Consider the following 24,846-nt stretch of genomic DNA (forward strand, 5'->3'; position numbering starts at 1 on the left):
AAAGGAAGTGTGAGGGCCACTGGGAAAGAAAAAGGGGTGAGAAGGAGGGGTGTCACTACTTCCGGCCCCAGACCCCGACTTGAGAGCAGAAACTACAAATCCCAGCAAATCCACGGCCTTGGAGTCCCGCCCCTGACAAACTACAGGTCCCGGTAAACATTGCGGCAGTGTTTACGGCGCTTGGCGGAGATTTAGTGGGGTAGGTAGTTACCATGGAGTTGTTCTGGGTAACCTTGAGGTAGTGAGTAGGACGCAGAAGCTGGAGGGGCAGCAATTGCGGGTGAGTCGGGCAGGAAAATGGGAAACCCGTTCTAGGGAACTAGAGTTCTGTGGAGGGAGGAGGGGCACTTTCTTTCTCGGGCACCTGAGACGCCCCCCCGCCCCCCCCCCACACACACACAAAACCTTTACCCTCTTTCACAGTGAACGAGACAAAACACCCATATGGGATAGACGGGCGGGGCGGGGCGGGGCGGGGGACAGAAGGGCGCTGAGATACGTACCCATACAGATTCTGGGGTGCTTAGTTTAAGAACCTCCTCATCACAAATACGGGGGTCTCTAATACAAGTGCCTCAACTCCTTGACACCCTGGGAGATCTGAAACGCCCAGACATAGGGTTGGTTTTCCTGGTGAACTGAGACTCAGGATCTTCAAGACATGGGAGTTAAATCACGGGCCCTACCTAATACTACAAATGTAAGAAACTATGGGGCTTGTACTGCCTCTTCCAAGCAGGAAGACCCCAGAGTAGAGCCTCCTTCTCAGAGTGTCAGCAGGGTCTTTCTACACTTATTAGAGATCCTGTCCCTAAATTGTCACTTCGCCCCGCACCTCCTCCATGGTCTGCTTTTCAAAGAAGTTAGAGCTATGTTTCTTTTACAGTTCTCCTGATAGATCTGTTACATTTAGTACTTACCCAGCTTTTTCATATCCGGTATTTCTTTTGAGCTTTGTGAATCAAGGGTATTTATATCCATTTCACAGATTGGAAAACTGAAACCCAGAGAGACACAGTGACTTGCCCAAGGCCACACACCAAATCAGTGACAGCTAGGACTAGACCCCAGTTTGCCAAGGTCTAGCCAAGTCTAATTTGAGCCTACAGCCTCTCTAGTTTAAGGACTTGTTTCAAGGAGTAGGAACTGCCCCAGAGAATAGAAACCTGTATGGCCCACATTGGATTCTTTACACTATAGCCTGAGTGAGTTTCAGATCATTCCTTAAAAGTTTAAATAGGAAAGGGAACTAAAGAGACTGAAGGCAATGGAAATCAACGGCAAGAGGAAAGTCTGGCTACACAGCACCCATGTCTGATGCTGCCATGAAAGCTGGTTTCTGGCTGGCTTCTAGCTGGCCCTGATTGATCCATATCCTATCTTAAAGCCCCCCCCAGGCTTGGTCCTAGGCTCACTTCACACTTCACTCTGTCTTCTTTTCTTGAGTATTTTCATCCTCATCCACACTCACAACTTCATTTACCATCTGTATACAGATGTACACAGTGTATATATCTCCAGTCCAGCTCTCATCTCTAAGCTCCAGGTCTATATAGTCAATTGCCTCTTCAACATCTCCTTCAGGATATGTCAGACAACCCAAACTCAACATGTCTGCAATTGAACTCATAATCGCATATGTACTCCAAGCTCAGTTAGCTTTTTCAGTGTTTTCAACTCTATCCACCATTACGGAAGCCAAAAACCCAAACATTTTCCATCCATCGTAAAGTCCTTATAACTTTACTTCTTTAGTCCTAACTACTGTCACATCCTTCCTACCTTTCCTCCCAGCCATTTTGCATACTGCAGCCAGAGTAAGCCTTCCAAAATGGAAATTTGACATTGTTCCCCTTCCCCAACCCACTCCCACTTAAAAAGTTACCTTGTGACTTCCTATTGCTCTTAGCATCAAGCAACATTTCAGTCTGCCTCTTGCCCACATCTCCCGCCTCCAGTCTAACCATACATATCCCTCCTTTTATCCCCTCCAGTTGTATGGCCTTTTTGAAGGTCTTCAAATTTTCCAAGTAACCTCTTACCATAGAGCCCATTATTTCTGCTTGGAGGGTTCATCTTCCCCCCACCTGCTACAGTTAAGTTGTACTTATCCTCAGTCTCTTCTCTAAAAATATCTTCCCTTAAAATAAAAAAAATAATAAAAATTAAAATTTAGCCCCGGCCGGTGTGGCTCAGTGGATTGAGTGCTGACCTACCAACTGTAAGGTCGCTGGTTCGATTCCCCGTCAGGGCACATGCCTGGGTTGTGGGCCAGGTACCCAGTTGGGAGTGTGGAAGAGGCAACCGACCAATGTTTCTCTCACACATTGATGGTTCTCTCTGTTTCTTTCTCCCTCCCTTCCCCTGTCTCTAAAAAGAAAAATCTTTAAAAATTAAAAAAAAAAAAAAGATAAATATCTTCCCTAACTGCTCAGACCAGGTCAGATCCCTCAATTACAGTAACCTCATGTCCCTCTTCTTTATAGTATTACTCACTGTAGCAATTTTTAATGTTATTTGTTAATCACCTACTATTTGCCACCACTGTAGGGATACAGTTATGAGAAAAACATGGTTCCTATCCTGGTGAAGTTTATGGACATACAGATAATAAGTAGATCATCCTAGTGTTATGAGTGCTACCATGGCAGTAAGTACAGGGTATTTTGGGAGCCCAGAAGAGAAGTTCCACATTGAAGATTTGGGCATTTGAGTAAGCTCCTCAGAAAAGATGGAACCCAAGCTGTATCGTGAAGTAAGAATTAGCAAGGCAAAGGAGGGAAAAACTATATTACAAACAGAAAAGGCTAGATGTGCAGAGGCCTTGAAGCAGGGAAGGGAACTTCAAGTAACTGTGTTTAGCTGGTCTGCAGAATTGGAGGTGAGGATAAGAGATGGGAATAGAGAGGTAGGCAGGAGTGAGGTTCAATCTTGGGCCTCCCTTTGGCACTTGGGAATATAACTTCCCAGAACAAAGATCATTTGGCAGACTTCTCATGACATTCTTTGATTTTTCTTCTACCTGTAGCCCATAAACAAACCTTTTATAGGCCAAGCCGCTGAATCTCTGTTCAGATGTCCTCATGATTATTATTCAGAACTTCCTGTGTCATCATGTTGCTACTTACCTGAGAGAAGGCAGGATAGGCTATCAGCAAATCAAATTGCAATTGTTAGTAATTTCCAAAAACTGAAAACATTCATCAACTTGGGATTGGTTAAATAAAGTGAAATTAAGGAAATAAAGTTAGAATAGGGTACACACAAATTTTATGGAATACTTTGCAGCTATTAAAGAGTAAAGCATAACAATTTGAAAATAAAGTTTACAAAGGAATAGTCAGTATGTGTTTATTTGTTTATTTTAAAATATAAATTTTGTTATATATGTTTTCTAGGATGTTATATTCCCAAACTATTAATCATGATTAATCATGAGTGAAGTGGAGATTCAGGCTTTTAGTTTCTATTTGATGTACTTCTTTATGAATGTCGTTTGACTTTATTTAGCAGTCGTGTTGACTTTTTAAAATAAAAGAGTAAAAGATACTTATAATTTGGAAAAAAATTCCAAAATAAGTCAGGTATTTCCCAATCCTGTCATTCATCAAATCAGTCAGCCTGAACAGATGAAGAAGGTGTTGGGGTCTGACTAGTTCCTGGTCATGAGGTGGAATAGCAGATGGGAAAGACTGAATCCAAAAACAGCCACTGGAGTGAGCAAGGCAGCCTAAAGGCTTTGTCAGTTCTCCCCAGCAGTCAGGCTCACTATGTGACACCTAGATCACACCATTCATTTTCCTTTTTTCCTTTTATTCATCGATCCATCAAGGCTTTAGTGAATACCCATTCTTTGCCAGGCTCAGTGCAGGGTAATGGTGGAAAGAGAGAAAGAAGTCTGACTTCTATCCCTGTACTCAAAATTACAAGAAGGGCCTAGGAAGTGGGCAATAAATGAATTTGGAGAGTATAATTGCTTCAATTTATTGAGCACCTGCTGCAAGACATACAATAGCTCTCAAGATAGGGTTTGTCTCTTACAGTTGAAGAAACAGGCTATGATAAAAATTTTGTTCAAAATACAGTGGAAGCATCTATCAGTTAGCTATTGCTGTATAACAAACCATCCAAAAACATTGTGGCTTAAAACAATGAGCAATTTTTATTGCTTCCAAGTCTCTGAGTCAGCCATATGTTGCTTTCAGTCTTGGTTGGGCTTGTTCATGTGTCTGCAGTCACCTCTGGGTTAGTTAGGTGACTCTCCTGATCTTTACTTGGGGTCAGCTGGCAATAGGTTGGTCTAGGATGCCCTCAGGCGGGATCACTGGCTCTCTTTCACATATCTCTCACCTGAGCATTTCTCATATCCCATCAGACTAGTCATGTTCTCTTGGCACTGGCAAAGAGCAAGACGGCAAGCATGACCTCCCTTTAAGCTTCTGTTTGCTTCATGTTTACCAACATCAGAGTGGATGGAACTAAAAGAATAGGCCTAAAGGGATGGAAATGGGAGATCATGAATAGGGATCATCAAGGAAATCAATCTAATACAGGACATATTGATCATAAAATACTGGAAAGAAAGTCTTCATCATAAAGGGTACACGAGAGGTGAGTATTGAAACAGGAGATTTTTCACTAAGTAGACAACTGTTTCTTAGAACTGGATGCAGGCCAGTTTGCCACAATCAATAGAAACTCAGCAGGTCTTTCTGTGCTTGTGACAGACAGGGTTCTATTATTTGTTTCTTGCCTTCATCTCTTCTGGTCAGGCACAGGGCAGCAGGCACTCAACAAATGTTTGCAGAATTGAATTGAATATCTTACTGTGAATGAGATGTGTACTGAAGCAGCTGAACCTCAAAGCCAATTGTTAGAATGAGAAGCTTAGTATCAACACTCCCAAAACAAAAATCCTGTATTTGGCAGTTTCTCAGTCATTCATCTTGCAAACATTTCCTGAGTGCCTGCTGTAAGCCAGGTTCTGTGATAGATGATGAGTAAGATTCAGTACTAGCTCACAGCCTGGACTACTGTTTAAATGGAAAAGATTAATAACCCTGTCCAAGTGGCAAATTATTCAAATACTTAGGGCTTCATTTTTAATACTAATTCACCCCCCAAAATGCATCAGGAACTGGTGCTACACAAAATCAGAAGTTCTTAAGAACTGTACTGAAGTTTTCTGATGGTCAAGGAGACTAACATTAAAAATCTGCCATTAAGCTCTGGCTTGTGTGGCTCAGTTGGTTAGTGTTGTCCTGTAACCAAAAGTTTGTGGGTTTGATTTCTGGTCAGAGCGTATGCCCAGGTTATGGGGTTCAGTCCCCAGGCCAGATGCATACAGCAGGCAACCAATATTTCTCTCTCTTAAAAAAGAAAACAATGAAAAAAATGTCCTTGGGTGAAGATTAAAAACATTTTTTTTAATCTGCTGTTAAGTACTTTAAGCTAAAATCATGTCCAGTAGTGCAGAACTCTGGGGTCTCAACCCAGGCCTTACATTGAGAAAAGTATCCAATCTTGCTCAAAGGCTCAGACCTGTTGTAGATTCTCAAGTGTAATTGTCTTCTGTCTAGATGAGAACACAAGTCAGGTTCCTCTATTTCTACAAAAGAATGACATGTTCTTTGTTGTCTCTCTGTAGATTTGATATCTAAAAGATTTAGATCTCCCTAATCAACAACCCATGCACATCTGGTCAGTCCCCCACTGACAGAGTTCAGCTGTTAGATTACTCAAGCCCACACTTCCCCAAACCTCATTTGAGACTGCTACTTTTTCCCTGTAAACCAGCGGTTTTCAACCACAAGAACTTTTAAAACATGCAGTACGTAACTATTTGGTCGGGGGTCCTGAGCTCTGTTCCCTTGGTTTGTCAAATTACAAAATGACAACAGCTGAGGTCTTTCTCCCAGGCTTCCGCCTCACTTATGGAAATGAAATGACATTATGCCTAGGATTTGCTTCAGAATTATTCGGAAAGTGGGAGTCAATCATTTTGACAAGTCTCCTGAAAGGAACAGCTGGCAGGAGATGAAACCTTTTTCCATTTGGTGTCGTGGCCAAGGCAAAGATCACACCAGCAGCTCCACATAACATACTATGTGCTCACTAGTGCCCTCTAGGGGTTCCTTGGATGAGTATATATTGGACGACTTCTTGCTGAACCTGAGTGAAGATTGATAGCCGTTTCAGTTCCAAGGAGGAACAGATGCAGAAGTTCTTGAAGGATGATGATCTATCAAATGAGGACAAAGAAAATTAGTTGGATAGCTGTGTACCAGTAGCTGAGACTCCTGGCATCCTCAAATTACCTCCACTAAGTATATCATTTGGTCAGGGACCAACTCCTACGAAACCATTCAACTTTGCACTAGAAAAGAATCTTGTGAAATTAACAGTTGTTGCACCATTTAATCCAACAGTTTTAAATGCTTCATAAGGACAAGACTGATACATCCAAAGCTACTGAAAAACCCTTCTCCCTTGAAGAAGATATGAGAAAGATGGTCTTAGGCCAATAAGAGCAAATTTTGCACTAATCCTGAAGGGATCATTCCCAATAACTCTGCCTGGGATGGGTCCCTGCTCCCTTCTCCTTCAAATAATAACTTTTACCCTGACTGGTGTGGCTCAGTTGGGCATTCTGCAAAGTGAAAGGTCACTGATTCAATTCCCACTCATGACAATTCCCATTCCTGGGTTGTGGGTTTGGTCCCTGGTTGGGGTGCGTATGAGGCAATCGATCAATGTTTGTCTCTCACATTGATGTTTCTCTCCCTCTGTTTCTTCCTCCATTCCCCTTCTCTCTGAAAATAAATAAAATCTGAAAGAAAAAAAAACTTTCAACAAACTGTCCCTGATAAAATGTATGCCTTATAGTAAGAAACCTACACAGATCTTGGACCATTCAGAGACTGTTCATATTGGGTCATCCTGGAGAAATGGATCACATAAATCAAGTTGTGAAATGAGGTTTCCCATTGCTTCCAGTTCATCAGACAAAGATATTCTTGACAAAGATTCTGGGAAGCTGAAAGCCTGAGAGAATAGGCAGTCATTCCTGTTCTGCAAGCCAAAACAAGGACAAATGTTTCAGCATCTCCATAATCAGATCTAGAATGGAAGAAGCAAATTTATGTCAGGAGTGTCTTTGCTCATATAAAAGACTCGTGGACTCTAACCAAGGTGTCTTGGTGGAACTTTGTCCCTTGATCAAGTTCACCATTTGCATTCTTCATACATCACCATGCAAAACTATGCCTGGTTCAGAAAGAAACTTATGGAAAGATATAGTCCGATTTGGTGTATTGACAGGAATAAGCAAAGCCACCAATAGTTTCAGAATCTAAGATACCCAGGACAGTCCGTTTGTTTCATTTCATCAACAACAAAGATCCCTGTCCAGGGTTCTGTCCAGAGCATCATCTCTTCTGCTGTTTTGTACTTTGCAGATTTTGAATTTTAATTTTCACAAGATTTTTATTTAAAGAACTTGTCACCTTTTGGAAGTGCCCATTGCTGGCTTAAATTTTTGTATAAAGTCCTGTGTGTGTGTGTGTTAAACAGTGTTAAGTTGATACAGTTTTTACTTTTTTCTTTAAATGGAGGGTAGCCAGCTCCTAAAAGCCAACATCAGACCAAAACACCCAGGCTCAAGCAAAACACCCACCTTTATGCAGAAATGAAGTCTGCTAGTGCCCAAAGAAATCATCTTTTAATCTAAGGAAGAGATTCTTTGTCAGGCTAGAAGCCAGTGTTTATTGTTGTTGTATCTTATAAATGGATACAAGTCACTTTTAACAACCCTCTTACTTTTTTATTTGAATCTCTAAATACCTGTCAAAATTTTGTTGATAATCCAAGATATTTGAAGTAGGATGGGAAGGACAAAAATCCTGTTGAAATGACAAATTAAATGTGTAAATCTTCTCAAGAACATATCAAAATTACAGAAAAAGAGCTAAATGAAATGGAGATGAGCAAATTTTCAGATGCAGAGTTCAAAACGCTGGTTATAGGATATTCAAGGAAATTAGTGAGGACCTGAACTGCACATAAAAGATCCAAGAAGAAACAAGGGATACACTAATTGAAATAAAGAACAATTTACAGGGAAAAAGCACTAGAGTGGATGAAGCCAAGAATCAAATCAATGATGTGAAACATAAGGATGCAAAAAAAAAGCCCCATCAGAACAAGAAGAAGCTTTAATCCAAAAATTGAGGCTACTATAAGCAACCTCTGGGGGAACTTTAAAAGGTCCAACATTCACATCATAGGGGTGCCAGAGTGAGAAGAGAAAGAGCAAGAAATTGGAAATTATTTGAAAAAATAATGAAAGAAAACGTCCCTAATTTGGGGGAGTTCCCATAAGACTGGGGGCTGATTTCTGAAAAGAAACTTTCCAGGCTAGAAGGGATTGGCAAGAAATAAAGTCATGAAAATCAGGGACCTACAGCCAAGATTGCTCTACCCAGCAAAGATATCATTTAGAATCAAAGGGCAGATAAAGAGCTTCCCAGACAAGAAAAACTAAAGAAGTTCATCATCACCAAACCATTATTACATGAAATGTTAAGGGGACTTATTTAAGAAAAAGAAGATCAAAACCATGAACAATAAAATGGCAAAAAATACAGATCTATCAACAATTGAATCTAAAAAACAAACTAAGCAAACAAGAAAAATAGAGACAGAATCCTGGATACAGAGAGCATTTTGATGGTTACTAGATGACTAGATGGGAGTGGGGTATAAGGGAATGGGTGAAGAGGTGGGGGGATTAAGAAGTACAAATAGGTACTTCTGAATAGCCATGGGAATGTAAAGTACAGTATAGGAAATGGAGTAGCCAAAGACCTCAATATAGTGACCATGAACATGAACAATGGTGGGGGGCTTGCCTGAGGTAGTGGGGGTTGCTGGGGGGGGCAAAAGGGGAAAAATCAGGACAACTCTAAAAGCATAATCAATAAACTATAATTAAAAAATAAATTTAAAAAGGTTTAAAAAAAAAGCCCTGGATGATGTACCTCAGTGGATTGAGTAGTGGCCTGTGAACCAGTCAGAGCATTAAAAAAAAAAAGTTTTAAAAAAAGTATAAATCTTCTCTCCTTTACGTACCTACTATATGCCTTTATTTTTTGGTTTTTACTTAATTCTTCATCAAATTTACTTTGCACGATAGTGTTTGCAAATCTTATACTTCTTAACTTGACAGAAGACTGCTAACTAACCCATATTGATTTGTGGTCTTGTAACTGTATTCTTTGCCTTTCTTCAAGGATTTTTCTCTTTTTCCAGTGACCACTGTGCTCCTTAGGGTTTGACCAGCATATTCCTGTCAAATATGGATATGCTTCCTTTTTTTTTTTTAACTTCATTTACTCATTTATTTTCACTCATTGCTCTTTTTGGTATGTTATCTTTATTCTTGATAAAGTGAACTAGCTTTATATTTGTATCAATAACTCAGCTCCCTTTCCCCACACAGATGATGTAGTAATTCCCTGGAAGGGACTTAATGGGATTAAAAGGGCTCCATAAGGAGTGAGGATGAATTCCAAAGAGTCCACGAGACTCACCACCCACCCTGAAATTCCCCATTTTTTTTTTTTTAGTTTTATCAATTCTTTTTTAGTTTATTAAACATTTTTTTGTTTTTCTATTACAGCTGCCCCACTTTTCCCCCCATTGCTTCCCCCCACCCTGCCCACCCCTTCTCCCACAGTCAATCCCCACCACATTGTCCATGTCCATGGGTTACTTATACTAGTTTCTTGTTGGATATGCCTCTTAAGAATTCTCCCTACTCTCTTTTTGAAGAGCCGCTCACCTAGGGTCTGGACTCCAGACAGACCAGAAAGCCAGTGCTATTGAATTGTCAGTGGGTCTTCAGTTTCATCTGCTGAACCCCAACTTTAAGTATGAGGTCATGTGTTAGTGAGCCTCCATCTTGTGGGAGAAACTTTGGAGGGGCACTCTTTTGTCTCCATTATTAGTCAAAAGGTGCCTTTAGACCCTGTATGTTAACATCTACTGCTTTGGTCCAACCTCTGAAATATCACATGATGTTTGTTGAGATGTTACATTTTTCTGTAAAAGGTTGAATTAGAGATCTTAAAAGTCGATTCTAAAAGAGGCCCATACTAAAAAATGATTAAAGGGAAGGATTAGAAGGAGAAAACGAGTCCTGCCCCCACAGAAACAATCCACAGTCCTTCCTCAACAAGTTTCACAAAACTGCTGAAGTGGGTCTAATATAGTTGCAATGAATCCTGTGCACAAAAACATTACCTAATCTTAAAGTCTGGTATTCTAACCCAAGTTGACAGACTTTGTGCAACCATCTTGATGGATGTCTGAGGAGTTTGCTATTCTTTCTTTACAGACAGCTCTAGACATCCTTTGGGAGATTTTGCAGTCCAGCATTCATGCTGTTGTTCACTCTATGTGAAGGTTGTACATAGTTGCTATAGTGCAGCCTGTGATATCCGGCTAGCTGCCTCTGTCTGGTTTTGTTATTTCGTCAGCCGCATTTTGTATGTGAATAACCCATCTTAAACGTCCTTCCCCATCTTTAGAAACTAACAGGAAAAGCTTGGTCAGTCAAGCCACCAATACATTTAAGATGAATGCCCCTAAGTATGTACTGTTTTTATCCAGTTAAGGATTCTCTATTCCTTGGACATTTGACTTAGTTCTGAGACCAAACTGCTAAACAAAAGTTCTGTTCAAAGGCAAGAGTCAAATCTATATTTTCAGTTGTCACTTAGACATTAGTCAGTTCTCCAGGATTCCCTAAATTAGCTTCATAGAGTGAGACAAGCAAACATCTACTGTTACTGGACAGGGACCGGTCCCTGAGTGGGTCTGCCCAGGGCCTGCTGTAATGTGTGGGTTCTTGACTTCATGTAGGAAAGATTTCACAGCACAAGTTCGGCTGACGACGGGGATAGATTTATTAAAGCTAGGGGCAACGAAACAAGAAAGGGCTCCGCATAGTAGAAGCGACAGGAGAGCCTAGGCTGGGCTGCTTTAGCTCAGTGGGAAGTCAGAGAAAAGGGGGCCTTGGGGCCAGGTTCAGGAGGAGATCAGCCCACGACAAGTTGCCAGCTACCCATTGCCTTAGAGTTTAGGAGACGTGTACCTGTAAAGAAAGACATGAAGGAAGAAGAAGGGAATGGCGTCGGCTGCTCAGCAGAGAACATGTATGCGAGCTGAGCTCATTCTTTGTCTTGAGGCTTTTACCTCTTTCTTGCAGGTGGGAACCTTAGGCAAGGTCTCAGGAGAGGGTTTCAGTAGACTATTCATCAGTTCTCCAGGTGTGCCCTTTCAGAGTCATGGTCTCCACTGATTGGTCAGTGACAGGGCAGGGGGTCTTTAGTCATTGCAGTTGATTCTGGCTTCACCCACCTGGTTTTGCTGCTTTTCTGGGCCTGGTGCTGAAATACAACTGAGCCCTAGATGTTATCTTCCTGATGTAATCTCCACGGAGGAAAGGGCAAGTGAGATCTTTGTTTTCCCAGTTTTGCGCCCCACCCTTCCCCTGCCAGGCATTTGTGGCCTTCTGCCCTGGTGACAATTGACAGCTGGCTGTAAATTGCTCAGCCATTGTGTTCAGCTGTCTGTCTCAGTTTCCCTATTCCACTTGCCAAGGAATTTTTTTACCTACTTACTATCCTGTTTCACCTTTGGAACCATAGCATAGCTAAAATTAATTGTAGCTGGAATAATTAGCATTGCAGCTATCTAGTTCTCCATAGATAACCCAAGGAGTAAAGGGGCAGTGTTTTGCTTAGGCAAAAAACTAAGACTCCTGTTCCTGCTTTCATGGCGCAAAAGGGTTTAAATCTGAATATGTAATGGGAGCATTGCCTTTGCCAAAGCAAATGAGTGACTTGTTAACTATGATATGTGACAATCATATTTCCTCTTTACTCAAATAATTTTGTTTTTCCAAAGCTTTAGCAGCTTAATTAAATCTGTTGGACTGGAGGAGGAAAGAACTGTTCTCTAGCAATTAACATGATATTCTTTAAGGAGAAAAAAGTGCTCCCCTCAAAAAAAAGTTATTACCAGGCATGTTCACCTTAAAGATGGTAGTGGATAAAATCTGGAGTTTTAATGTTTTTAAAGAGGTATCTCTCATATTTGGTGCCGGCCTCTAAATCTAGTATTTCATGTGGAATTCTTGCTGTATTTTATGTTATGTACATACCTCTTCAGGGGAAAGGCTAAGGGAGTAAATCCCGACAGAAAATCCGGAGCCGGAGTCCCTAAGGCGGTTTGACGTTGTAGTCAACACCGGCAACTCCTGCGGCGCACCTGAAGCCAAGCTGTATTGACTCCGTCTTTCCCTTGGATCCTTCAGCTGCGAAGAGAGGGGGGGTCTGCTGCATGGGCAACAGCAGACCCTCCATATCACCCTGCCCAGGCTCTGTAGCTTCAGCTTCACTGGAGAGGACACTCCAGCGTCATCGCAAGATGTCGATTCAACACGGGAGGAGACAGATACCGTGTCACTCCCGAGTCGGACTGCACAGCCATTCTCGGCGGTGCAGATAGACTCTTAAGAAGCTACACCATCGTCTCTCGAGACGGACGGCTGCCGACGACGACACTTAAATGAGTTCCTAGCTTTCTTCATCCATGATGACATTCTTACCATAGGGGTATTGATAAAGCAGAATAAAAATGGGCTGTTTATATGGTTTACTTATAAGAGCCTGAAATAACCTGTAGTTTTGCATCTAATGCAGGCCCTGCTTTACTTGAGTTGTTGTCAGGATCAGTTATGAAATGAGTTTTGTGTCTCCTCTTAATCATGTTTTTTTCCCTTATAGCAGTTGTGTTTAATGTCATTAAAAAGAAACAAAAGTTCTTATCAGTGGCAAAAAAAAAAAAAAAAGACAACAGCCAACATAACAGTAGCCGTCTGCTGTGAATGAATAAAAATTACACCTATTTTTTAATAAGATCAGCAAAATATATTTTTTGGTGTGCCACAGAATTTTACTAATTAGTTTATGTGTGCTATGAGATAAAAAGGGTTGAAATTTGATGCTGTACACTTGTTAAACTTGATCCTTGCATATGTTAAATCACACACACACAAATTTACTTGAACTGTATTAAGCTTAAACTAAACTAAAAACTATCAACTCCATAGTTTTTAAAAGAAATTCCATTTTAAGAACATTTGTGAATTTTATTGTTTCTGCATACAGACTCTTTGTTTTTTTGAATCAAATGACGAGAGCCACATATCCTAATGTTTCTCTTTTTGATTTTGGTTGCCAGGAATTTCAGAGCTATGTATAGGTCTAGTTCCTATTCTCTGGTACATCTCTCTCTTTCTTTAATCTGGCTTCTAATCTTTCTCTTCCTTGACTTTACTTCCTACATCTACACTGTCTATTACATATGGCTATTGAACACTTGACAGGTAGTTTGTCCAGATTGGGATGTACTACAAATGTAAAATATTTCAATTTTTAATATTGTTGATACGTTTTTTAAAGATTTTATTTATTTATTTTTGGAAACAGGGGAAGGGAGGGAGAAAGAGACGGGGAGAAACACCAATGTGTGGTTGCCTCTCGAACTCCCCCAACCAGGGACCTGGCCCACAACTCAGGCACATGCCCTGACTGGGACTCAAACCAGCGACCCTTTGGTTTGCAGGCCAGCACTCAATCCACTGAGCCACACCAGCCAAGGCTGATAATATGTTGAGTGATATTTTGCATATATTGGGTTAAATAAAATATGTGATTAAGTTTAACTTTCCCTATTGCTTTTGACCTTTTTATAGCTACTAAAAATTTTGTAATTACATATGTGAAAAAATTTATGTGTGGCTTGTGTTTGTGATGTTCATTATATTTCTGTTGGACAGTTCTTTCCTACAAAGCATCCTTTTTTTTTTTTTTAACGATTTTATTTACTTTTTAGAGAGAAGGGAAGGGAGGGAGAAAGAGTGGTGGAGAAACATCAGTGTTGGAGAGATACATCCATCAGTTGCCTCTTGCACACCCCAACTGGGGACCTGGCCCACAGCCCAGGCCTGTGTCCTGACTGGGAATCAAACCGGCAATCTTTTGGTTCATAGGCCAGCTCTCAATCCACTGAGCCACACTAGCCAGGACAAAAAGCACCCTGTTTTGAGAGTGTTATTGTAAACTACCCCAAATCCCTTTGTAAAGCAGGTGAAATAGTAAATGCAAAGCAGGTGATAGCAATGGATAAAGTGAGAAAGGGGAAGTTGACTGAGACATATACTTGTCCTTGTCAGTTCATTTGTCTTGTTTGTGTCACACATAAAAGCCTCTACCCAAGTGTGTTTTCAGCTGTTCTGCCCAGGTGAATAGTGGTCTTGGGTTTGCCCAGCCTCCTGAAACATTCTCAGCTTTACTTGAGCCAACAAATTGGAATGAATCTGATAAGACAATTCACACCATATTGTAAACATTGTAAACGGCTGGTAACATTTGTTCACTCCTCTCAAGGGGTATTTCCATTTTAACAGGGAACAATCCCTGAGCCCAAAGGAATGAATCCCTAATGGTGGAGTTTCAGGCATCAGTGACAGGTGAGTGAGAGTGAGGTAGATTCTGGTTTTATGTGTCTGTTTACATACATAGGACTGTATTCAGGATGTGGCTAAAAGTAGGGTCTTTGAATGAAAAGGTAATGGGGCTGACAGACAAGCTGAGCAGGGAAAGTAGCAAATCCCCAGCTGGGTCAGACTGCAAAAGTCTATCAGACACCAGATCCAGTACATGTTCTCAGGTGTTTGTTCAGCAATAGAATAGCCCAGTTGATGTCACCAGAGGGTAGATACCAAGACAGTCTCCATGGTAACTACTGTGGAGTAGCAGAAAGGACCTCAGAGTATGCTTCAGGAGACTTATGATTGCAATCCACAACTGACACACACTGGCTTAATTCTGAGCAAGTGCTTTCACCCTGGGGACTCAGTTTCTTATCTGGAAAGTAGAAATGGGTGTTATAACTATCAATGAGCTCTTAAGGATGTGAAGGTGCTCAGAGAAGTAGGAAGTACCCTACAAAGGCAATTTAGAAAAGTAGCAGGCAAGCCTGGAGTAGTGGAGAGTAGAAAGCCAGGGTGGAGGCAATGGAGAAACCCGAGGGCCTATGCTCCTTGTACCTGGGACACCAGTCCTTTTTTGTCCTTCCAGGCTGAACCCGGACTCCCAGGCCCATGCTTACACCTGACAAATGATGGCCTGAGCTATGAGCAAACAGGACTATATGAACACTTCAGTGCAAGAGCCCCCTCTTGACTACTCCTTCCGAAGCATCCACGTGATTCAAGGTCAGCCCACAGAGCACAGCACTCCTCTCACCATGGCAGCAGTCTGGGTATGGTCCCTAGGGAGAAATCAGTCTTGTACTTAAAAGCCTGAAGAGATTCTTCCCATATGCTTGCAGATTTTTTTAAATAGATTTTATTTATTCATAGTTAGAGGAAGGGAAGGAGAGGGACAGAAACATCAATGTGCAAGAGATACATCTATCAGTTGCCTTTCATACACCTCCAACTGGGGACCCGGCCCACAACCCAGGCATGTGCCCTGACTGGGAATCAAACTGGTGACCTTTGGTTTGCAGGTTGGCTCTCAATCCACTGAGCCACACCAGCCAAGGTGCTTGCAGATTTTTTGTTGTTGTTATATTTTCTGGGAAGAGTAGAGGAAAGGGAGGTGGGAGTGGAAGTGGAAGTGTTTGACCTTTTCAGAAATTAGCAGAGCCCTGGCTGGGTTGTGCAGTTGGTTATAGCGTCATCCCATACAACAGGACACATATCTAGGTTGCAGGTTTGATCTCCAGTTAGGATGCATATGGAAGACAATTGATCAATGTTTCTCTTTCACATTGATGTTTGTCTGTCTCCCCCCCTCTCCTTCCTCTCTCTCTAAAAATCAATAAACAGCCCTGGCTGGTGTGGCTCAGTGGATTGAGTGCCGGCCTGTGAACCAACGGGTGGTTGGTTTGATTCCTAGTCAGGGCACATGCCTGCGATGTGGGCCAGGTCCCCAGCTGTGGGCGTGCAAGAGGCAACCACACATTGATGTTGCTTTCCCTCTTTTTCTCCCTCCCTTCCCCTTTCTCTAAAAATAAATAAATAAAATAGTTAGAAAAAAAACATATCCTTGGGTGAAGATTAAGAAAATATTAGTAGGAAACCTGAAACGAACCAGGGAACTCTCAGGGTAACTGGTCATCTTCAAAAGACAAGCTACAATAAGAAAGTCAGGTGGAAGAAAGCTGGGGGGCCAGTCTGTCAGCCAATAGCTTTATTCTGTTTTTACCTGGAGAGAGGAAGAAACTAATGGAAGGAAAACACAGCTTGCAGCAAAGTCCTAGACAAAATGCAGAATCCTGCCTGCTCAGACTGAGGACACAAGCCTGTTCTGATCACTGGTAAAACATGAAGGGTCTTGTTATTAACAGAATTGTCATGTTGCCAGTTTAAATATTTATTGACATTTTATATTAATTTCAGTCATATCTAAGATTATTATTACCCACACTTACTGCAGGTGCCAGCACTACCCATGCTGATTCCCATTTCATCACTCAATGTCACTGTAAATGGGCAGCTAGCACTTCTCATGAGGAGACACAGCAGGGCTCTCAGCAATGTCATTTTTTTTTTTTTAATTTTCAAAGTATATTTTATTATGTTGTTACAGTAGTTCCAATTTTTCCCCCTTTGCTCCCCTCTGCCCAGTACCCCCCTTCCCTCCAGCAATCCCACCCTCCTTAGTTCATGTCCATGGGTCGTGCATATACATTCTTTGGCTTCACCCTTTCCTAGATTATTTTTAACTTCCCCCTGTCTATTTTGTACCAACTGATTATACTTCTTAATCCCTGCACCATTTCCCCATTTCTCTCCTTCCCCCCTCCCAGCTGATTACCCTCCAAATGTTCCCCATACCTATGATTCTGTTCCTATTCTGGTTTGCTTAGTTGGATTTTGTTTTTAGTTTTTAGATTCAGTTGTTGATAGTTGTGAGTTTGTTGTCATTTTAATGTTCATAATTTTGATCTTCTTTTTCTTAAGTAAGCCCCTTTGACATTTCATATAATAATAGCTTGGTGATGATGAGCTCCTTTAGCTTTACCTTGTCTGGGAAGCACTTTATCTGCACTTCCATTCTAAATGATAGCTTTGCTGGATAGACTAATCTTGTTTGTAGGTCCTTGCTTTTCATCACATTGAATACTTCTTGCCAGTCCCTTCTTGCTTGCAAAGTTTCTTTTGAGAAATCAGCTGATAGTCTTATAGGCACCCCTTTGTAGGTAACTCTCTGCTTTTCTCTTGCTAAAGATTCTCTCTTTATCTTGAACCTTTGGCATTTTAATGTTGATGTGTCTTGGTGTGGTCCTCTTTGGGTCTAGCTTGTTTGGAACTCTCTGTGCTTCCTGGACTTGTATGTCTGTTTCCTTTGCCAAATATGGGGAGTTTTCCTTCATTATTTTCTCACATAAGTTTTCAATTTCTTGCTCTTCCTCTTCTCCTTCTAGCACTCCTTTGGTTTGGATGTTGGCATATTTAAAGTTGTCTCAGAGGTTCCTAAGCCTCCCCTTATTTTTTTCAATTCTTGTTTCCTCATTCTGTACTGGTTGACGGTTTTTTTCTTCCTTATGTTCCAAATCATTGAGTTGAACCCCGGTTTCCTTCCCTTCTTCATTGGTTTTGTGTGGATTTTTCTATTTCATTTAGATGTAGTTTACTCTCTATGGAGTCCTCAGGATGACGGTAGAGTCAAGCTACTACAATCAAGAATATCTACACAGTACAAAACATAATCAGTACAGATGCCCTGCACTTCATTCAACAAATTTTTATTGAGCACCTATTTTTGTAAGCACGTATGTGTGTGCGTGTGTGTGTGTGTTTGTGTAGTCAGGCATAGTGCTTCTTGATGAGTGCTGTGAAGGGAGAGAGAAAGGCACATATAAGCCTCGAAAGGCCAGTCCCCTCAGGTTCCCCAGAGCTTATGGAACACTTGCTTAAAATTGGGGTTAGAGGAGAGGGTAGAGTTTGGCGGTACTTGATACACTACTTGCTAATTAATCAATAGATGAATCATAGAATCGGAAAGGGCAGTGACTTTAGAAGGCATCCAATCTGTACTGCCTCCAACCCATAGTCCTCTGACTTCTGCTCAAAAACTGTTAAGGGAATCCCTTACCACACACACTTACCCATCCCTTTCATTATGGGGTCAGGAATGATATAAGGAAGTTCTTCAGAACTCCTGACCTCTGAGGACACATGGAAAAAGTTTCATGGGAACCCTTCAGAGATATGAAGACAGTATCACGTTCCCCCCAGGTCTCCTGTAGCTAGACAACCTCCAGTTCTCTGAGTGTTGTTATTTGTGGTCCAATTTCCAGACCTGCGTTTGCCTAATCCGACCAAGGCAGCTTTGACAGTTCCTCAGGTGATGCAGTGCCCTGGTGGAGTCTGAGGGGAACAGCAATCTGGGACAGCCTGGACACCTTGCTCCACCCTTGATAACAGCAATCGCAGGCAATCTCAAGTTTTAGGCAATGCCATCCCACCAGTGGCTCCCTCTGAACTTGGGGTGAGCCCAAGCTTGGTGGCACTACCGAAGCTGCTGCCTCATCACACTGGATGCTAGTCCACATGTGAGCTTATTTTGACCTTAGCTTTTATTCATCTTTGTCATTTCATTTCAGAGTTTGCAGTCAGGAGATGTGAGGTTGGGAAGCAGGATTAGGAGTTTCTTCACTAGTTGGGGTGGTCCAGGACCATCATGCCACCTTCCCCAACTTCATGCCCCAGTTGGGAGTTCTGCTCACTCTAGGACTAAGACAGAGAGCCATCTGGTGGACGCTGCCTGACACACAGCTGAGGAGGACAGGAAGTTAACATTGGCTAGGAGTGGAAGAGAGGAAGTATGCCCAGTAAGAGCTGAGGGGAGGGTTAAGACTAGCTGGCCAGATACAACAAATACTAAATATTTCCTTCCCTGGAGGCAGCTTTAGACAAGTAACCAAAAAGGCAGCAGGAAAAATATAGCCACCTCAAGCCAGAGCTGATGGGTCCTAACATCATTCTATTCCCTATTCTCACCTAAATTTTCTGAGGGTGTTGTTTACGCTACCTACTTATATTTCATTACCTTCCATTCACTCTTGAACTCACTCCAATCTAGCTTTTGTCCCCAGGCCCTTGCCATTTCATTGAAACAGACTTCATCTCTCTAAAACTGACTCCTATGAACTATGGACTCCCTGAGCATCTTTAAAACTATCCTCTCCTGGTTCTTCCTCCCCTTCCCTGATTATTCAGTAACTTCTTTAATGGATTCTCCTTCCTCCTTGTGCTTCCTACCTACTTTACTGTTCCTGAGGACTCTGATTTGTTTCTCTAACGTGTTCACTCTACCCTAATTATTAAGTCTGCGTATCAGACCTTCATATCCAACTGCCTACTTGACTTCTCCAAGTTTTTGTACTGTAGGAACCTCAGACACACCAAAGCGAAGTCAAATTCATCACCTGCCCGATGATGTTTCTTTTTCTTAATTCCCTATCAGATCATGGATGTGGCATCTGCTCAGTCACCCAAACAAGAAACTGGGTGATACCCTTGAATGTTATTCTACCCTTACATCCAGTCAACCATCGAGTCATGCTGATTGTCCTTCATCTTTTGCTTGCGTAATTGAAAGAGCCAAATTGGTCTTCCAGTCCCACCTACTCCCTAAAATCCAGACTCCATACTAAAGCTTCAGAGTGAAGCTTTTTTAAATGAAAAATCTGAATACCTCCTTTGCTCTAAAACCTCCAGTGGCTTCCTATCACTTATGATAAAGTCCAAGATAGTGTGGCATCCCAGGTCCCTTGACTTTCTTCCTCCTTGCCCCCTGCGCACCACACACGTGTGCCCATACTGTCCCACACCGTTATGCTTTGCTCGTGCTCTTCTCACACTCTCTACCCTTCTCCTAATCACTGAGATCCGACTGAGGCTTCTCCTTCCCTAGGAAACGTCCATGTGCTCCAGACTGGGTTAGGCGCCCCCTCTTCTGTGCTTCCACAACTTAAAAAGCATTTATCACACTATATTGCCAATTTGTTTCCATCTTGCATGTATGAGCTCCTCCAAGACACAAACATCTGCTTCACCCCTGCCCTATTACTCATACAGAGCTTGGCAGTCTTTCATTTTGTTCAGGATTGTATACCCAGTGTCTGGCACACAGTATTTGTTCAATATTAATGGAAGAGAGCACATCAGTGTGTCTTACATTCAAGTGAATTCTATAGGCTCTACCAGCGGATAATTCTTGACTCAAACCAAACAACTCTGTTTTTTCGTTTCCTAATCTATAAAATAGGAGTGGTTTTTGTCCCCTTCTCCCCAACACACATATACAGGGGTGGTACACAGTGGACCCAATGATACAATAGACATGAAAGGAGTGTGTGACCCAAACCAAGAGTATGGGATAGGGTCTTGGCCCTTAGTCCAAGCTTACTGACTACTGTGGCCTTTGCGACAGTGGGTAGTGTCACACTAGACTCAAGTGTTGGTCTATGGCAGCCCCTCTAGTTAGCCTGGGCTGCTTATCATCTCAGCTCTGTCCCTTCCCATCCCTCAGAGCCAGGAAGACAAGGTGATATACCCAGGAATCACTTTGTTCCCACAGATCTGATAAGTGAGGAGCCAAGGACGGGGCTGCGACCACTAAGGCACTCAAAGTCGGGGAAGTCACTGACCCAGTCCCTGTGGCTGAACAACAACGTTCTCAATGAGCTGAGAGACTTCAACCATGTGATTTCACAGCTGCTGGAGCATCCAAAGAACCTGGCTTGGATCGACCTGTCTTTCAATGACCTGACTTCCATTGACCCTGTGAGCTCCCAGCCCTGGGAATCTAGTCAGGGTGGGTCAGAATCTACCCTGTCCAACCTCCCCAGCACCCACATTTCAAGGAAGCTGTGAGGGAGCATGGTACTGTGTGCAAAGCATGTAGCTATTGGCTCCGATGTAGGTTCAAATCCTAGATTTGCCCCTTACAATTTTGGACCACTTTCTTAACCTGTCCAAAACCTCAGTTCCCCTGTCTGAAAAATGGGGATATACCAACATCACAAAGGCTTTATGAGAATGTATGAAAACCACCTGTGACACATAAGAGACTGAGGTAAAGCCACAGCTCTTGTTACAGGGTACCCACTGTATCTTGTGCTAAGTTGTTCTGTGGAAGAGGTAGGTAGTGAAAGTACAGCACTTATTTTTCATGAACTCAAACTAAAGTTTTAAGAAGTAAACAAAACTGCCCTGACTGGTGTGGCTCTGTTGGATGGGCATCATCTCATAAAGTGAAAGGTTGCCAGTTCCATTCCTGGTTAGGGTACGTGCCTGGGTTGGGAGTTTGGTCCCTGGTTGGGGCATGTGAGAGGGGCAACCGATCAGTGTTCCTCTCTTGCATTGATATTTCCCTCTCTTTCCCCCTCTAAAAAGAAAATCCTAACAAAAAAAAAAAAAACTGCTCCCTTCTTGTCTAGGATCTGTTAGGGGAAAAGGTGCTAGAGCATAACTAGGAAACTGTAGTGATCTCAAATTCATCTCTATTTCAAAAGCTTCTCTTACATACCTACACAATGCTCTGTATTCCTGTCCCTTGTTGTGACAGAATCTTAGATCACCAAAGGTCTTCAGTGAAAGGGCAGCTATGGCTCAGGGAGAAGCAAGAGAGCCCAATCACCTGGCAAGTCAGTGGTGGTGCCGGGGCCCAGTCCCATACCTTCCTGCCCCTCAGATTAGAGCTCTATGTCAGTGACATTACCCTGTACCCCTTCAAAGGTAAATGGAAGTAGGTTGGAGTCACCCAGTATGGCTGGGTGTGAGGGGTGGTGGGTGGGCAAGTTGTTCCCCCAATTCTTCTCTGCCCTCAAGTCAGTCCTTAGCACAGCTCTGCAGCCCTGTCCAGCCTGGCTTCGGTTTCTTTCCCCAATAGGTCCTGACAACTTTCTTCAACCTGAGTGTCCTCTACCTCCATGGCAACAGCATCCAGCGCCTAAGAGAGGTGAATAAGCTGGCCATCCTCCCTCAGCTCCGGAGCCTGACACTCCACGGGAACCCCATAGAGGAAGAGAAGGGGTATAGGTAAGTGCCTTGCCCTGGAACTGGGCTTACCCGAGGGAAAGAAAGGGAGACAAAAAACCCACTACCACCTTATGCCATGCTTGGGTCAGGTAAGAGAGTACAGACCTTTAATCATTTCTTGTCAGTCAGGAAAAACTTAGTCTCCCCCAAACTTTACTCAAGTCTCTCCATTCCTGCAGTCAGGTGATAGCAGCAGCTGGTGGTAGGGGAATGTGGTGCTGGTGCGGGGGGCTGGCCCCCAGCCCGAGTCTTCCCCACAGGCACTATGTGCTGTGTACCCTGCCCCATATCACCACGTTCGACTTCAGTGGGGTCACCAAAGCAGATCGCACCACAGCTGAAGTGTGGAAACGCATGAATATCAAGCACAAGAAAACCCGGATCAAGAAGGATGCACTCTGAGGTTCCAAGGACTGCAGCCATCCTGAAGGCCTGAGGATGGGCAGTTTGGTTTGACAATACAATAAAGAATTTGAGCTGTTCAGCAGATTAGAAGTCACTTGTACCATGTAAAAACGGCCCCCAACTCAGGCAATTGCCAGTAGCCGTGGTCTTGCTGTACTGAAAGGTAGGCAATGGAGGGAGAGGCCCGTTGACGTGAGAAACGAGACATGGGTTCACTGCATGGCCCTGGGAAACTCATCTCAACTCTGGGCCCTTTTTTCACTCTTCAGCTCAGATATCCTGGGATTAAGAGTTGCTTCACAGAGCACCAGGGTTCTGTGGAATTGCCTCAGAGGCCTCTGTTAGGAGGCCAAGAAGATAGGCCGTAATCGCTAAATCCCCCCATTTCAATCAAACTGGAGTACTCTCCTGTGTTTTATATGTTGGGAATATGCTTGAGATTTCATTTGATAAAAAGAATGCTGGAAAAGATTGGCTTGCTGACTCCATATAGGTACTTCTGCGCTGTCTGCACTACCACCACCAATCCCTTCCCGGGCTTTTTAGTAATTTAACTGAGGCCGAGGCACAGTCCTCCTCAACAATGATGGCTTCCTCAGTGTTCCCATCACTAGAGAAAGGACAAGCAATCTTATCCAATTTGAGGTTAGCCCAGGCCAAGTCTCAGCTAAGACCTGGGAACCGTAAGCCCCTATCTCCTGGCCTTCTCTTAGTGTTCCTAGAAGATGCCTCCCTCCCCTTCATCCATCTCACTGCTCACAGACTTGAGCAGCCAGAAGCAAGCAGTAGGGTGGTAGGCAGGACAGAGGGGCTGAAATCAGCACACAGATGAATATATGTCCTTTATCAAGGGAGACAAACCAAAAACAAAACCCCAAAAACAAACAAACAAAAACCCAAAAACCCAAAAACCCCAAACATGTAAAAACCCAGGGTGTTAGAAATACAAACTCAATTCATTCAAATTCAAGCTCGTCCAGACACTGGTTATAAACCCTAATAAGGTGCCTGTGAGCACCAATTCAGAGAGAGGGACACAGGAGTGAGGCCGAGAGAAAGAGTGGGAAAGGGGCCTCCATGGGCCCTTTAGGATCACCCTCACAGTGTTACCTCCACCCCCTCCCAGTGATAGTGGAGACCTACCAGGCCCTATCCTTTGTTCCCCACCCCACCCCTGGCCAGGGCTTTGAAGGCCAGTCCCAAATGGTTCTACCCTTCCCTTGCTCCATCCTCACTTGCTCAGGCTTTTAGCCTCACTCTTCTCCTCCTCCACATTCTTCTCTGTGATTAGTAGCAGGTTAGGGTACTGTAAGCCACAGTGAGGCTGGGGCCAGGGAAGGCAGGGTGGAGACGAGACAGGGTGAAGAGGAGAAGAGCCATCCAAGGATCCGTCTTCACGGGATCCCAAACTGTACAACCAGCTCCTCTCTTGCGTCCACGCGAATCTGAGAAAGTGCACTGTAGGCATAAGCAGCAATCCTGGAGACCTGAGACAGGGGGACCGGGGAGGAGAGCAACACACAGGTGAGAAGGGGGATCCAGAAACCGGGAGAGGAGGATCAGATGGCCAGAGAAGGGGCAATGATGGGGGGCAGGAAGCCAAAGAGAAAGGCAGGGATGGGGAAGACAGAAGGAAAAGAACAAAGCAGGGAAAAAGGAAAAAGTTTGAGGGGAGGAGATAGGGAGATAAAACGTTAGAGAAAGGTGGGAGTGACCAGGACCCACAAGCTACCAGGCTACCTCCACTTCCCCACCTCCTATGAGGCCGAGGGTGAACCCTCTGCTATAGCCTGGGCAGCGTGTGCAGTGTGGGTGGGCGAGGGGTTGCTCACCTGCTGCAAGTCGGAGAAGGGGATAGGCTCGCTGGCCAGCACTTGGTGGGGCTGGCTGGTGAGAGATGGCAGTGGCGGCAGCTTCTTCCAATGGGTCAGGCTGCTACTCAGCACAGCCAAGCGGTTGCTGGCCGAGAGGGAAGGGTGGGGTGGGCAGTGAGGCCACAATCTGTCCTGCCCTGCCCAGCCCAGCCCAGGTAAGCCTCTCTCAGACCAGAGAAGCAGGGTGATGGGGCCTCAGCTCACCCAAAATTCACTCCAGACCCACCTCCCTTGTCCCCACCCCGCCTTTGAGTGTCACAGGACAAACAGGGCTGACATGAATAGCTACTGAGGCACTTGAGAGATCTGTGGCCTGTCTCCCAGGCTGCACCCAAATGAAGAGACTGGAATGGGGCCCAGGGTCCAAAGCTGGATCAG

General features: G+C 43.5%; 2 protein-coding genes and 1 pseudogene across 11 annotated transcripts in view; 2 read left to right on the forward strand and 1 right to left on the reverse strand.

The window, feature by feature from the left end:
- LRRC51 (leucine rich repeat containing 51) overlaps positions 1–24,846 on the forward strand; it is a 27,569-nt gene continuing 2,723 nt past the window's right edge. Inside the window, exons 1-7 of one of the 10 annotated variants that reach the window (XM_090264882.1) lie at positions 208–280; positions 4,376–4,611; positions 14,517–14,599; positions 15,210–15,346; positions 20,727–20,932; positions 22,041–22,189; positions 22,369–22,673. In XM_090264882.1, coding sequence (XP_090121008.1) covers positions 15,265–15,346; positions 20,727–20,932; positions 22,041–22,189; positions 22,369–22,591 — 660 coding nt within the window. In that variant the 5' untranslated portion in view covers positions 208–280; positions 4,376–4,611; positions 14,517–14,599; positions 15,210–15,264 and the 3' untranslated portion in view covers positions 22,592–22,673. The other 9 variants (XM_090264871.1, XM_090264890.1, XM_090264855.1 and 6 more) reach the window with 9 other exon arrangements.
- On the forward strand, positions 6,021–15,246 carry LOC150018422 (S100P-binding protein pseudogene; annotated as a pseudogene).
- The window catches only part of LAMTOR1 (late endosomal/lysosomal adaptor, MAPK and MTOR activator 1), a 6,273-nt gene continuing 4,850 nt past the window's right edge, over positions 23,424–24,846 (reverse strand). Inside the window, exons 4-5 of the mRNA XM_090264977.1 lie at positions 24,427–24,553; positions 23,424–24,081 (exon numbers count right to left, since the gene is read on the reverse strand). Of these exons, the coding sequence (XP_090121103.1) occupies positions 23,989–24,081; positions 24,427–24,553 (220 nt within the window). The 3' untranslated portion in view covers positions 23,424–23,988. The remainder of the gene's footprint in view (positions 24,082–24,426; positions 24,554–24,846) is intronic.

The sequence above is a fragment of the Furipterus horrens genome, unplaced genomic scaffold (assembly GCF_987537825.1).
Source record: "Furipterus horrens unplaced genomic scaffold, mFurHor1.1.pri manual_scaffold_2, whole genome shotgun sequence".
In the NCBI taxonomy this organism is placed as follows: domain Eukaryota; kingdom Metazoa; phylum Chordata; class Mammalia; order Chiroptera; family Furipteridae; genus Furipterus; species Furipterus horrens.